We start from the raw sequence: 16426 nt of genomic DNA, 5'->3' as shown, positions 1-16426 counted from the left end.
TTCATACTGCATACAGTATTTCAATCACGGAGACTTATGGTGTAGAGGTAATATATGTGGCTTATGAACATATTCTGATGCACATAAATACTTATGTGTAACCTAACGTCCAATCTTTTGTTCTAAGTTCTATCTTTTACACTCTTAAAAATCTACTATCCATCATTTGTATTAATAAGTTAACTACAGTCTCCTGGGAGACGAGTATTATATCTTCATTCAGATCAACGCGGTTCTGCAATGGGACACACACTTCTGGTTTCATTTGGGCTGAATTTTAGGTCAGTACAGTACCTCTTCATTTCTGAATTTAAATTCCTTATAGTGGTCAAAATGACAATAAAAATTCTGTATAACTATCATACTTGTGAATGAGCCATGTAGCTCAGTCATTATAGTGACTGGTTTAGGGGCTGAACAACCAGAGAATTGCAATTCAGCTACAGAATGGAGGGGGGGAGTCTCATCACCATCACCTCCAGGCGGACTCTGGGTTCCATTCAGCTTTGTACATGATGGGTGCCAGGGACACTTTTCTTGGGGATAAAGCAATCAGATCAAATCGCTTATCACTCGCCTTCATCCAGAGTTGAATATTAAGAAAAACTGAAGTTACACCTCCACAAGAAGGCCAAGGTTCACACTCAGCTTGTGATGTAACTTCTAGCACATTTTTGAACAGTTAGTCTTCAAATAAATCGTAGTTAAAGTATTTACATGAAAGTAATGTTAGATCAACTCTGAATTATTGCATATGACTTGCATTCAAAAGACAGCTAGCTTGACTTCCTGCCATGAATGATATCTGGACAGTCATGTATCTGTTGGTTTTATAGTCTACTCCACTGTGTTGGCTATTGATAACTGTCAATAAACCAAACAATTCAAACTCACATTCAGAACCCATTCCTAAAACAAGACTAATTTAAAATTATTTGGTGATGGTATGACATAAGGCTTAAGGTTATTTATTCAGATTTTATTCATCATCTAATTTCATAAAAGCTGCAATGTTTTGGAAATGGGTTCTAATTCTGTCTTTGAGTGGTGAGCAGATGAAGAAATTCCTACTCTGTTGCTCCCTTACAAACATGTGATAGCTCTACCTATGGACCCAAGAGAGTAGAGATTATTTCATACCCTCTCCAACTGAAAAAAAAAATAGAACAGATTTCCAAAATGAGGTAGTGTTTGTCTAAAGAAGGAGAAAAATGAGCAAAATCCAAACAAAAATGCCTTAAAATCTAATTATTTTTTCTTATAGGGGCATTTCCTCCAAACCGGATGTAATGTTTATACCCATGTGACTCAGCCTGCTGAGAATTGTTTATGAAAATATGCTGCTCCATGTAAAGTTCAGGTTGACAGGCCCAGATGAGAGATTCCTGAACACTACATATTGTCTGGTTGGAGATATTCTATAAACAAATTCTTTTTCCTCTTTATTTGAGTTTCACTTGAATGTGATTGTCTAACAGTCAAGTCTATCTATTTTAGTCTTATAAAAATCCTCTTTGATTTCCACCCCAATTCTTCCTTTCATTTCTGTGACACCATTCCCAGCCTTATATTCTCATTTTGATCTCGTTTGTCCTCTTGCTTGTTTCCCTTCCACTTTCAGGTTCAAAACATTCAATGGAAATCTCTCTCCTTTCATTCTTGAAAGGTCTACATATAATCTTATTCTGTCATTTGTCAGTTTAACTTTCAAAGGTTTCTAGCTTCAAAAGTCTAATATATTTTCTTGGCACTTACCTTCAGTGATTTAAAATGTAGCTGATAGAGCATCATAAGACTATCAAGTGACCAAGCAACTATGCTAAATTTTCAAATTATGTAAACATTAATATTCACAGTGTAAAGTTATATGAATTTGATGATCATTTTGACTACTTGGCTTCGTCTGGCATGGCTCACTCTGTTCAGTTTTTTCTGAATCATCTATTTCTCCCTTCAAGTTACAGTTCTTTGCTTAAGATCTAGACTACCTATATTTTAAAACTTATTTTAAATACTTATATATTGACGCATGCTGATTGTCTATTCGCACTTCCTTTGCATGTTTTAACACTCTCTGTAGATAAGGTTTGATGAATCTTTGCACATCAGTCCAACACTCATTGAAATGAGAACCTAACTATGCTTGATTATGTAAAACAGAATGAAATAATATGTAACATTTTCTGGCCGGTATTATTTGAGTGCGCTATTAATTCAGAATTTTTTCCATTGTTGTGATTCAAGAATTGTTTAATTTATATTAAAAATAATAGAAAACTTTGAGACAATGAAGTGTTCTATCTTCTGGATATAATGCATGCAGTCCATTGCAATTCAACCATAAAATTCAAGGCTGACTTTCAATAGGTTACACATCGTTTTATACCTGAAAATAGAACAACCTCAAAGGCTATTTAAGCAGAAATTCATAAAGTGAGAATCTGGTTAAATTTCATACATTATATTGCCTTTATATGACAATTAAATAAGAATCTGAATAATGTCAATAATACCAAATGCAAAACTGAGAAAATTCTAGGCATTAACACCTTTCTGAGAAATTTAAGAAAGACTGTCATTACTCAATTTCATTGTCAAAGGAGCTCACTAAGTCCAGACCTTGGAATACTAGTGTTCTCAGATTATAGTTTGGAAACCAATGATCAAAATAACCCAGTTAAGTTACACGTAAGAAAATATGCAGTCACCATCCTTGACTAGAAACAATTTTGGAAAAAGAAATTTTATGATTTAATAAAAGAAACAGAGCAAATATCCAAAATGTTGTATTAATAATTAATAATAAATTGTAATTAATACAAATTAAAACTAATAATACAACATATCTTTAAAACACATATTATTTTCATATTATTTTAATATTCATGAATTGCAGGAAACTCACCCCAAAGAAATATTCCAGTTGAAAGATCTGTTTTCTGGACAGAAGAGGGACGATATTTGGCAAATGGTAAGCATAGCATAACTTAAAATTATTTGTACATTATTATAAATTGGGGCAGTTTCTTCATTACACCTGTATGACTTGCTAGAAGAATGTATTACTTAACTACAAATATAGTTGACTTTGTGAGAAGGTTAAAAATTGTCATCACAGTCTTCTGAGATATGGTACATACAGTTTGGTAAATCTGTGCCACTGTTCTGGAGGAAATTGATACCTCCATCTTCAGGTTACACTTAAGATGCTACACACACATATGCCAGAAGAATGTGATCTTGATATTTACTGCCTGCAGGACTCTCAAATTTTATTACACATGAATTTAATGTAGGTGAAATGGTTAAAGAATGTAAGTATTGTTTTAAATAACTTATGAAACTGCACTAATTATTACTATCATGAAACAAAATTTTAGTTGTAAACCTTCGAGGAAGAACACTCCTTGAAAACTAAAGTTGTAGGTAACTGGGTAATATTAAAATGATCCTAGAGAAATATGCTGTGAAAGTGTAAAGTAGACATGTCATTTACTACTTCACATTCATGTTTAAATTCAAATATTGTTAGTAATTTTGCTATTATGTTTATCAAAATATTGTATCAAGATTACTGTTTTCTGGAATGCATTGCTGTGCAATTGGTAGAAGGGTACCTATATTCTGGAGAATCCTGCTATATCTATACTCATGGGAGAAGAGTTGGTAAACTTTCTTGTATCCTGAAGATGGAGATAGCAGTTTCTGAAATCTCACAAAATTCTGTGTGCCATATTTTTTCAAGTGCCATTAGTGTCAGTGGTTTGCTGCTGTTGGTCTAGCCCCAAAATAGTGTGCCTGTCTATTAATCGGTTTCTCTAATGCAAAGGCTATCTATGTCCATTGTTATTTCATTGCTTCACAACAGTTCAGTTAAAAAACAATCAATAATACAAAACTGTCAATTTGTCACAAACAATCATCAGACTGTCATAACAAACAAATCATTTCATTATTTCAGCATAATTTATTTTAAGGAAAACCCAAGACAATAATGTGGGGGTTTGGTAGTGAGAAATAGGTTTCTCTCTTTCGAAATTATTGTCATCTGTGTTGTGGAACCACGAAATCTGATAGAGTGGTACCAGCATTTCAGAAGAACTTGCTGCCTTCATCTTCAGGGTAGAATGGAGGCAGCAGGTTTCTCCAAAATGTTGGTGTCAGAGTGCATGTTGTCGCATTCCAAAGGACAGTAGTCTTCATATTCATTTGTTTCAGCTCTTGGAGATCCACTCGTCAGAGGACTCACCGAGGTGGCAAATACAAGACCCAGTGACCCAATTGCGTACCTTGCGACATGTTTATACAATTATGCCAATACATCAAGAGATGTAAGAAATGATACTCAGGTTAGTCAGATGAAGTAGAAATGTTTGCTCTTGCAATTGTCTCTCTTACGAAATGAAGGTAAGGTAAAGTTGACTTTGTGTTTAAGTAATTAAACATTATGAATGAATGAATGAATGCCATGGGGGAGCGGAAGTATAGCTCCACCATTCTTGACCTTGGCGCTAGATGGAAGTGAATGTTCTACCTTCACGCCTGGGCCACTTTACCCCCCCCCCCATTACGGGGAATACGTCCATGTTATCCCCTGGAGTGAAGTCTGAGTGGACTTCAGCGCCAGTGTGGACACTATTACATGATAACAAAAAATAATTTGAAGACAGTAAGACAATAAGTGAAATTCAGACTATTTTTCTTCACGTATTAGATTTTAATTGTTATGCAGCAGAGGTTGTTACTGAGTGTCCAACGTTTCATTTATTGACTAGTCTAAAAGCAATAAACATTTTAAATATTTCTGGGTATTTCATAATTTTTTCAGAACAAAATTCAGCCTTCATGGCTCATAAAAAATATTAAAAAGTGCTACTTTCAGGAATGTAACAGTGCAAGGTCCACTAGAATTTTAGTTACATTTCAGAGGAACGTTGGTGGACTCCTATGAGTTATATGACATTACAACCCAGAAGATACTATGCTTCATAGTCACTGCTGTGAAAGCCTCATAATCAACAGGTCTGATTACTGCTTTTGAAACATCTTCAGCTTCTCAGTATTCATGGATGTGACATCATACATTCTGACAGGTGTACCTACTGATACCTATCTGCCAAACAGCATGGTATCATATCCCAGAAAACCATAATCTCATATTCATTTCCACGCAAAACTCAAACATTTCACATGTTGAAGTTTTCTCAGGTGATCAGTCAGCTTTTTCTTTCTAGCTGGATATTTAATGATGCTGTCAGTGTGAGACTATATTATACCAGATGATAAAATGACTGCTGAATTAGAAGGGATCTGGGAGGAAGCAGTCATGGCCTAATTGAGATACTACCCCAGAATTTTCCTGGAGGGACTGAGGAATACCACAAAAAACCTCTGTCAAGATAGTTGTTGTCCCAGACAAGATTTGAACCTAGAACCTTCCAAATACAAGTCAAGGTCATTGCCACTAGATCAGCCTGTTTAATGTCTGCCATGTCAATATGAAGTTAGTACCCAACATCCCAGGGACTGTCAGTGACTTCATCATCACCATTGCATTTAAAACAAGGTTTCTGAGACTGGGCTCTGTCTCTGTCATCTGGTAAAAAGCCTACTCAGTTGGGCTGAACTGATAGATTTAGTTCCCACCTCTGGACCCACTGCAGACTCCAAAACATCGTTTTAAATAAAAATAGGAAGATGTATGATGTCTAAAAACAATATTGTATTAATACACCATCATCATGAACCTTTAAGTTTTATTTATGATCTCATTAGGTGTACATGTGTTCTTATTATGATAATACCCATAGGAATCAGCCATGATGATTACAACGGGCCCCCCTGAAGCAGTTGGCAATTTCGCTGCACCGCCACCTGCCTCACTGGATGAGGACCCTGACACAATCCAACCAGCCTCTGACTCTCCAGAAACTGCACTTACCAGTGCAAACAGGGTAAAGTAATGTCTACCGTAAAGTCATGTACTAAATATTAAGAATCTCCACTTTAGAGTAGGTATGCTCAATAAATGTTGGAAATAATTCATAATTCATAATTTATTTACATCCATAAACTGTTACACAAATTAAGATATACTTATACAGACTATATCACTCATAAGGTTGCCTATACAGGGAAGACATACTCCAGCTCATACAGCAAATGGATTTCACTGATATTGTGAAGGAACCCAGTGACTCAATCAAGGCTGGGAAAGGAGCTGATAATCACTTGTTGGTGAATGTTTCAGGATGAGCATGGACAGAGCATGCTGCACTTCGCAGCTGCACGCTCTCATGGGCGCAACGCCCTGTTCCAACTACTGCAGGAAGCAGATATCAATGTTGGTTACCGGGACGAACTGTATCGAACAGCCCGTGATGTTGCCATCCAGGCAAAACTACCTGAGAACATACAAGACATTGACAAGTGGGTCCTATACATGGCTGCAAGAGGTAAAAAGAACAAAGGCAGAAGATCCATTCTGATTCAGAGCTTCTTAAGCATCTTGCAGGATGTGACACCATGTACCAGTGTTCCAGAGAAACCTGCCGCCCCATCTTCAGGGCAGATAAGTAAAAGAGTCACATCTACCATGATGATGGAGGCAGCAGGTTCCTCCAAAAATATATATGTACCTATCTACCAAATTACACAGGGTCATATCCCAGGAGTCCATAATCTTAATATGATAATCACAAATCTGACTGGGGTTTCTTGTCAGTACTTGCATTAAATTACGATATTTTCTACATGTATCGAAAATTATCTCTCGCTTATTGCATGTTATGTTCATATTCAATTGGTATACACATTAGTCTCATAGCAACACTTCATGTACCTTTTCCAGAGAAAACTTAATTTGTATTTCAATCAGTTTTCATGCTTCATTAATTAAATACTTTTCCTGGGGAGTAAAGCGCAGGCGGCATGTAAGGCTAACAACCCTACCACCATCTTTGAGCCAATTGTCTAGATAATGTGGGACCCTCAACGTCTCACAACCCTATGGGTCTTCACGGCCTGGTATAGGGATAGCTTTACTTTACTTTATTATTATTATTGTAATACTGAAGAATAATGCAGCCATCAGAGTAGTTACTGCTCCATACTATATGGGTTCACAGGTGAGACTGATAAACTTATGGAACTGCTTCTGGAAGGATATGACCATATTTTAGATGTGGAAGACGAAGAGGAGAACCACATTTTTGATGTCGTACAGAGGCGAAATCAACACGAGACTATGGCTTTCCTACAATCAATACCTTCATTTGAGGTAAAACTGCTGTTTCTTTTCAACAGAGTCAAATTTACTTTAGTCCTTTAACTGCCCAACACTACAACTGAATTATTTGCTAGAAATGCCAAGGCTGCTTGAGGTTAAATGCACTTGCACAGAACAATCCACATTATTTCATCAAATTATTTTTAACAACCATAAGAATTTATTAAGTGAAAGCCTGTTATTTTCTCTAAATATTGTTGTGTTATACCTGATGCCATCTACTGACAGAAATGCTGTAGATTGAGAATGAACTGTTCTGTTTGGCTGTAGCAGTTTTAACACATGTAATCCAAACCAATGTAATCAGCTCATGGCCTGCATGGGATAAGATTACAGTTGTCTGGGGTGTATTGTTATGTACTGTAGTAGATGGGTACCAAAGATTTGGAGGAATATATTGTATCTGTCTTCACTTTTCTACCAAATTGTACAGAAAGACATTCCAGATGATAGAACCCCTCAAATAAAACAAACTCAATTAAGTTGTACCTAATTTTATTTTAAATTCCTAACTCTCTACTTATCTGAAATGACATGAAATCTAAATGTTATTATTTTAATATAACCATCAGCTAACATGTGTTCATTCTATGTACTTTGTGCAAACAATACCTTAACACTCTTTAGGCATTTCCAGCTGGAGCTTAATGTGTGGCTTTGGGGAATAGTCCACATCGAATATTGAGCATTTTCCAACATTTTGCAACTGCTGAAACATTGGAAAACCCTTAACGTTTCAAACAGCCTGCGCTGAAACGATGAGGTACACAATAAATACCTTTTCTTCAACAGACCACAAGAGAATGTCACAATAAAACAGCTGAATGAATTCAAAATTTATTTTAGAAGGCAGCTCTTTCAGTGTGCTAAACCTTATTTCCTGGTTCAGATGTAAGCCTACCGGCACATTAAATGAATTGTGGCCAGTCACATAAAATTAAGTATGACTCATTAGGACACTGCGACTGCAGACTCATTTGTCTTGCATGGGATTCCTACATATTTCAGTAACATTTTAGAAACAAGGTCAAGTCTGTTAAAACTTAAGATCTACCTTTTCAGCATCTCAGTGAGTGAGAACTGATTAATCTCAACTGGACTCAATTTTGTTAGTACACCAGCAGACTATGATCTCAAAAAGGCTGCTGGGGTACACCCATCTTCTTGACAGTTTGCTTCTGACAAGACTTAACAAGGATTTTGATGCTCAAACCTTTGAAGTCATTGAATTCATAAGGCTGACTGTGGTAAATGTAAAGAGGATGAAGTTGTGAGTGGAGGTATATCTCCACAATTCTTTATATCGGCTCTAGACGGAGTTGAGTGGTCAACTTCACGCCCTGTACCCATTGGATAGGAGGCTGGGTGGGACCCAGAAAAGGTCTGGATGCTGTAGAGCAGAGAAAAATCTCTTACAGTGTTGGGAATCAAACCCCAGCTCACTGCTATCCTGACTTTCAAGGCTGGTAATGGACGGTCTGAAATTACTCAGGCTTGCTGATCCTCATAGGCTGGATTTCTTTTAGATGTAATTCAGTATATATTAAGAGATATGATTATGAATGGTTTCTTTACAGGAAAAACGTGAGGAGTTACACAGCGCAATTCGACGGGGAAATGTGGAAGAAATGAAAAGCATATTAACTCCAGAGGCAGGAAAAGGTAATCTCCTGGCAGTAGCAAAAAATGTTTATGGGCGATGCTGTCTACATATAGCAGTCCTGTGCCAGGATGAGGAGATGACTAGATTTATTGCTGTTAATTTCCGAGAGACACTTCGTGCTGGAGACAATGTAAGTGAAAAAGTTGTAACATGTGTAACTCATCTCAGGCCACAGTACCAAGGGACTCTGCCCCACCCCACCCCTAAAGAAATCCCATAGATTCTGTATCAACACAAACCACAGGACAGAATACGAATGCCCAGTAAAAAAGATGCAAGCAACTGTTATAACCCTTTAAACCAAACTTAAACGATTTCTTCTTATCCTGTAATTAGTTTCTATGCTGAACACTTTGCAAACACAATTTTGAATGTATTTCATGGACATCTAGCATGGCTCATGAGGCTCACAAACAGAGAATTTGAATTTGATTTGTGGAAGGGGCATCCATTTTTCCTTTCACTGCTCTGGGTGACATCCAACCCATTAAATGGGTAGTATGAACAGAATATGAAACTGGTCACTAACATTCATCTAGTGCTGAGGAGTGCGGAACCCCCACTATCCCATACATTTTCATGGAGTGTTAATTAAGCACAGAGACTGCTCCCTTACTTTATGCTTCTTTTCCCCCACGTATGCTATAAGAAGACAAGATAACTTAGTCAGTATAGTAAGCAGCCTCTGTAGTCTAGAGGTAACGTTCCCACCTCATGACTCGTAGTACGTGGTTTCAAATACCCGGCAGAAGTCATAGAATTTTTAAGGGTGGAAAAATTCAGGGAACAAGTCCTCCGGGAGGGACTTTAAGCTGTGGGTCCCGTGTCGTAGCTTTACGGCACATAAAAGAACCTCATGTCTCCAAAGAAGGCCACTGAGCAAAATTACAGACGTTTCCCGCCCAGCAGTAGTCTCTAATACCTCTGGTAGATGGGGGAAGCATTATAGATACCACTCAGCTAGTAGAGGCCGATCTCGCTGGCTGGGCGGGACTGATGGTAAGCACCAGTTCCGGTAGGATATAGAGACTGGTAGAATATCATAGAGGGAAGCTCAATGGACCAAGACAGGTCTAAGTGCATGGGGAAACCCACCCTCTCCAATAACTAACTAACTAACTAACTAGTCAGTAAAGTGATGGGCTATGGGCTGAATGGTCAAGGAATTGGGATTTGATACTTGACAGTGGCAAGAGAGTTTTCTCCACAGTATCCAGACAGGCACTTGAGTTCACCAAGCTCCCTATCCATAGGTACCAGGGCCTCTTTCTCCATGGGTAAAGTGGGCAGTGTATGAAACTGACCACTAATGTTCACTTAATGCAAAGTTTAAAAATGTGTGAAGCAATGCCTCCACTACCTAACAAATCTTCATGGATTGGTGCTTAATTAAGTATGGGGACAACTTTGCCTTTACCATGGATGTTCTCCCACTCAACACAGCTCTGTAACTATAATGGGTGAATGCTAAATGTAGAGCCATATGATGCTATTGAATTTGGAAGATACATATCAGTGTTTCAGAGGAAGATACTGCCTCAATCTTCAGGGTAGAAAAGTGCGTCTACCCTGATGATGGAGACCGCAGGTTCCTCTAAAACACTCTTACCTACTTAGCAAACTACATAGAATACTGTAATCTTAGTATTTACTGTTGTGAGAATTCAAAATCTCCATTTTCCAGTTGGAAAGAACATCTCTGCATTATGCTATGGCCTTGGAGAAGGTTGAACCCCTCAGCACTATACTCATCAAGGCAGGTGCCAAACGAGTACTCAAAGATCTGGTAAGTAACTCAATCAGCATGCATTTCCAGTTTGTGAATCCAACATTTAGAATCAATGGCTGTGTGTGTACTGATGTTTATCATGTTTTGTGGCAGTTATTTTCAGTTTGTCACGATCCTGACATCAGTTTGTTTTAATTTACTATTTCACTGAATGTCATTGGAATAACTGTCTCCTTGCATTCAGTGACTTCCCTCTGACAATACACAGTGATTCACCACACATGAATATTTGATGTTGCTTCTAACTTCACTCTTACACTCAACTGCACATGTCCCATCAGCTCAGTCATTTCTTTCAGACTTCCTCATCTCACGGACTCAACCACTTTTATCTGCCTGATGTAATTCTCGAGCCTTCTTGCAGTATCTTTGACCAAACTTGATCTCCTTCATTCCAGAACCTTGCTGACGTGACAACATTTTTACCGTTAATTTTGGTATCAGTCAGAACACATGAGAATGAAATCAGCAGATCAATTAATAAATTCTGTCTAATCTATTAATATTACCTGCCCTACATGCACCTTCAGTTACTGTAGGTAGAAAAGTACTGCCGGTTACTACAACACTCCTATGGTCCTTTTGTGACTGTTTGTACCTTATTATTTTCTGAGGTACATTTCATATACACAATTACATGAATCTGACAATCATATGCCATTAATGTAGTTCAGCCTTCTCCATTTCATCCAATCACATGCTTTCATCAAACTCATTGACCACTGACAGATTTACACAGGGTCTTCAAACTGCCCAACCCCCAAAAGACATTAACACTAAAGATGGAAACTGCAATGTCTGCTGAAACGGTGGCAGTCCTTCAACATCCTATGTGGTGTATTCCCAAAAGCCAAAGCCACGGATTTTAGACTAGCCTCATACAATTAAAGTCTCATAAAATGTACCTGATTGATTATTCACATTTTTTAAGTTCCAAATCTTTTATTAAGACTTGATCATAATATAACAAAGCCTCGTATACTCAGTTTGGTACTTAAGATACCACAATATTTGCCACTAGAACAAGGCACTGTCATTCTGATAATGACTAAAGAATATAATAAATTCAACATGGCAGGGAGTAGGACATAATTAAAATTTCATAATGTCATATCAAATACAAGCCTTGTATACAGGCATTTGTGCTGTGCCCTCCAAGCCTGGGACTAACAGAGGACTGAAACTTCAGCTTGCAGTAAACAGAATTGTAATGGGGGATTGAAAAAGAAATGCTTTGAAGGTTCATAAAATTTATCAAAGAATGTAAACTGAACAATTCACTATTAAGATTTCTAATAATTGTCTAATTTCTTACATGAACATGAATGTTTAGCACTGTCCAGACTCAGGTTTATTTGATACAATATTTCAGAGACTGGATCCGTTCCCATCATGCGTGACACGGAAATCAATTCAGTCTCTGAAACACTGTGCATATCAAATACATCCGAGATAATGGACGGTGTCCAACATATTTGCATAAATATACATAAAAATAAATCTGAAAGTAAAATGCCTCATCTGAATATAATGGATATTAGTACAGGTATTCCTTCTATGCAAGTTCAGATGATGTGACCAACTAATTTAGATCAATTTCAATTAATAGCAGTTGTTTTAACATAAACTGCTTGCTGGCTGATTGTGAGATGTGGGGAGAAGGGGGATGATATTATTGTGTGGGTTTGGAGAGGGGAAAATTATGTTCAATTTATGCGATTTCACCCATTTAAACTATTTTTTGGAACATAACTATTGTAAAAATTGATGAATCCTGTAATTAATTGTTCATAGATTTGTCTGCTCTGAAAATATTCTTAATTTTCAATGTTACAGAAAGGAAGACAACCTACCTACTACTTCATGAATAAATCTGACATTCTCAGACTGAAAGATGATGAGGAGGCCATGAACGTATAGAACGTACATTCTTTCTTTCTGCTGTTATAAATGTACTTTAACATTGAACCTGCTAAAATTTATTTGTATGGTAAATATACAGTACTGTTAAACAGGTGTATATTAAAATTTGGTATGTACAATATGAGGTTTTATATACATAACTGAACCTACTTGATATATATCCGTATAAAAACAAGATTTAAACATGGTAATGCTTTGAAAACAGAATATTTTAGAGTACTTTTACATGATTCATTACTTAAATGAGCATATTTGTCCTAAACTATTTACCACATCCCAAATGCAATTCAAATGTTTCTTTGTAAAGTACCAGTATTTCAGCTGATGTCTATTTATGTGGTTCTTTATGGTTTATTTAATGATGCTGTCAGTAGCACTCATGATACGGCATCTAATGGTAATAATAGTAATGGATGATGAACTGGAAACTGTTAAAGTTTGTTACATTGTTACGTAACAATGCTATCAACACAGCATTAGTCACAGGATGATTAATGAACGTGGTGTGGTTGGTGGAATGAGAATTGGCAGGAAAACCCAAATTACTCAGAGGAAACCTGCTCCAGTTCCTTATCCTCCACATAAATCGCGCATGGCCTGACATGGGCCAACGCAGCACAAAGCCGGTGACTAACTGCTGTAACTATAGCACAGTCGAATTGGGAAGGCTGTGGAAGAGGTCATAGCCTATTTCAAGGTATGATCCTGGCATTTTCCTGCAAGGACTAAGGAAGACCACAAAACATCTGCCAGAACACTTGTGTTGCGGCTCACATTCAGGCTCAGTACCTCCCAGATACACATAACACACCATCAGCAGCATAATGCAGCAACTGAAGTAAATGTCTGCTGCATAATTATGTCTTTTAACAGCGTTACAGAGCACTGATGGGGAAGGGAAGATGAGGAGCACATGTGGTCTACAGATAAAGTGGGAAGGAAGTCATAACACAGCCACAAAATTCTTTAAAAGGTGTCAAAGTATATCATTTGAGAATGACAGCAACAAATCAAACTTTGCATTAACACTGAAGTTAGCAGCATGTTAAATCCAGGGAGCTCTTGGTGCCACTCAGCTCAAATATTTCGTATTCCCACCTGATACATTCAAATGTAAAGATAAAAACACACAGAACTATACTTTGTTGTTTTGTGTGCATGTGGAACTTGCACTTTCACATTAAGGGAAGGACACAAACTGAGTGTGTCTGAGATTATTTGGATTTATGAAAGGTAAGGCAAAAGGACATAAGAGAGAACTGATATTAGACAGCTTTGTAATTCATAACACTGTTAGGATGATAAAATCAAGAGTGGGATGACAGCGCATGAAGTCTTGAAGAACGTGAAAAGATGTGGATGTGACACATTTTATTGGTTACCAGATGTAACAACAGCAAAACGTCCTTGGTTACCAACTGCAACAACTACTCAAGTATCACTGCCTACCACTTAGAACAGCAGCAAAGCATCACTGGTTAACGCAGGTTTAGGTTACCAAATGACATGACATCATGTGGTAACATCATACCTCGGAAGAAATTTTTGAGTCCCAAAACTTTCATTACATAATTCAACAAGAAAATGAAATCATCTGTGACCTGCATACAAAACAGAAATACGTACACTAGCTGAAATCTTGTAAGTTATTCAAAACACATAATGATATATTAGTAAAATTATTTCAAAGGTGGTGATTAAGAAGGAAATTTTAAAAAATCTACTGCCATTAAGATACATCTCTAGCTTCCATGTTTATTCCCACAATTTGTTTTGGTTTGTACCAGACCCATTCTGCGTCAAGCCAATTGTGCTGGTTCACTAGGCCCCATTGTTCACAATATAAATCCCACTACCAAATTTAAATCTGCAACCAGAGCTGCAGTAGCAGGTGACTTAAAATCTAGCTGTTAAAGGTTAAAGCATGTTTAACATTTGAAAACTGATGGGACAATCTTATGGAATCTCATCCTGCCCACCAAACCTTGAACCATATGAATTACTTGTAATCTGAGATAAATCGACAAACACATGATTTTCCTAAGATCAAATTTAGATTTGTATTCCTGTACTGAGTCTGAGTCTTATGTCATGGCTGTCAGTCGGCCAGTTTATCTTGGAATAAAGCACCCATCTGGGGCATATGATCAGACATTTATTACTGTCAGAAAGTTGAGGGTTTGTTGATGTGGGGTAGTCTCTCTGACAAGAGGGTCTGTCGTTTACAATTGCTGCTGGCCCTTGCCAGCGCAGTCATTCTCGAGTCAAAGTCCTGTGGGACTCATGACCATATTTTACTGTCACAGATTCAAGACTTTCCTTTCCATCACCTCCTATGACCTGCAGGGCTACGGAGGAGGTATTCCATCCCATGTCCACATGGGATTCCCATACTAAAACTGTCTCGTCATAAATATATTGTGATGATGCCCAAAAGCCAGAATACTGGAGCCAGAGCAGATGTTCATTGCTAGGCAATGACTCAGTAAACATGTTCCTATGACAACTAATACGAACACAATAGAAGAACTGTTGGAAGCAGTGTTCTCTATGCAGTAAGGCTCAGCAGCATATTATTGCAGGGGAGTCAGGCAGTGAGTTGGACCCCTCATCTCCTCGAAGATGAGGCCCCATTTCATAAAAGGTAAATGGTTTTGGAACAAACAAAAATATGGTCATGAGTCCCATCAGGGCCCGAAACCAAGAATGGCTGTGTTGGTGAAGGCCAGCAGCAAATTACTCAGGAGTACAGTCAGTGGTTAGCAGTCAGCAACCAGCAAGGACAGGAGATGCAGGGCACAAAAGCAGCAAAAGGCATCTCCAGTTAGAAGCTGCTACCAAGCACAAAGTTCATGAAGACATAGCGTACTTGGAAGACTTGGAGCATGCTGTAATTATCTGTAGTGTGCAGAACAGTAAAAGTAGTGCAACTCTTTGTAGTTAAGAGTAATAAGCATTCAATATTCAACCCACGTTGTGTCTACTCATTAACATGCGACAATATGCTGAGTAATCATTCCATTGTTAGATATTAGGTTCTCATGGCAGTGACTATGAGGAGATGGGTCTTCTGGACTGTAACACCATGAATTTCAGAGGCAGCCTGTCATTTTGGAAAAATATATCACTTCCATCTTCACAGTGAAGCAATAAGCCAGGTAAAAAAGAAGCTACCTGTTTCAGTCTATCTTCAACCTTGAAGATGGGAGAAATACTTTCCTCTAAAATGTCAAATTTGAACTACATGGTCTTACAAAAGAGAAAATTTAACTAATAATCCTTCCCTTGTTTACTGCTATGAAGCTCCACACCGACTGCCTGATTACACATAGCTGTCAGTTCTCGGACAAAGAAGCAGGAATGAGGGAAATGGCAGTCATGTCCCTTGAATTTATTCCAGCACACCCACCCTTATATCTGAGGTTGGTCATCTGCTAGCACTGCGTCTAGACTACCATGTACAGCCAAGGCAGGCCAGTATTGAGCTGTGACAAGAAAAAATATTTTCTTCTGCATTCCAGCATGTATTTCTTCCCTGTATCACTAAACAGTGCACACAGCCACTTTCTGTAATTCCTTGAATGTGTGTAGATCATTTGCTGTTCATTTCTTTACAGTAAAAGTCTGGGTTGGGGCGTAAGCCAGCAGCAGAGTTGCTGGGAGTGAAACTGTTTTAATAGACTAAAATATCAAGGCAACATATAGTTTTACACTGTGAAATAGGAATACATATCACCAATATCACAGACAGGACAGAATCTGC

At 37.8% G+C, this 16426-nt stretch overlaps 1 protein-coding gene across 2 annotated transcripts in view; it reads left to right on the top strand.

The window, feature by feature from the left end:
- Positions 1-12813, top strand: part of LOC111871344 — a 33753-nt gene extending 20940 nt beyond the window's left edge. The window contains exons 8-15 of one of the 2 annotated variants that reach the window (XM_023864377.2): positions 2897-2971; positions 4219-4349; positions 5811-5954; positions 6251-6455; positions 7128-7279; positions 8866-9081; positions 10636-10737; positions 12577-12813. In XM_023864377.2, the coding sequence (XP_023720145.1) occupies positions 2897-2971; positions 4219-4349; positions 5811-5954; positions 6251-6455; positions 7128-7279; positions 8866-9081; positions 10636-10737; positions 12577-12660 (1109 nt within the window). In that variant the 3' untranslated portion in view covers positions 12661-12813. The remainder of the gene's footprint in view (positions 1-2896; positions 2972-4218; positions 4350-5810; positions 5955-6250; positions 6456-7127; positions 7280-8865; positions 9082-10635; positions 10738-12576) is intronic. The other variant, XM_023864376.2, reaches the window with a different exon arrangement.
- The last annotated feature ends 3613 nt before the right edge of the window (positions 12814-16426 follow it).

Source organism: Cryptotermes secundus, unplaced genomic scaffold (genome assembly GCF_002891405.2).
Source record: "Cryptotermes secundus unplaced genomic scaffold, Csec_1.0 scaffold3240, whole genome shotgun sequence".
Lineage (NCBI taxonomy): Eukaryota > Metazoa > Arthropoda > Insecta > Blattodea > Kalotermitidae > Cryptotermes > Cryptotermes secundus.
This window is presented reverse-complemented; position numbering and strand designations above follow the sequence as displayed.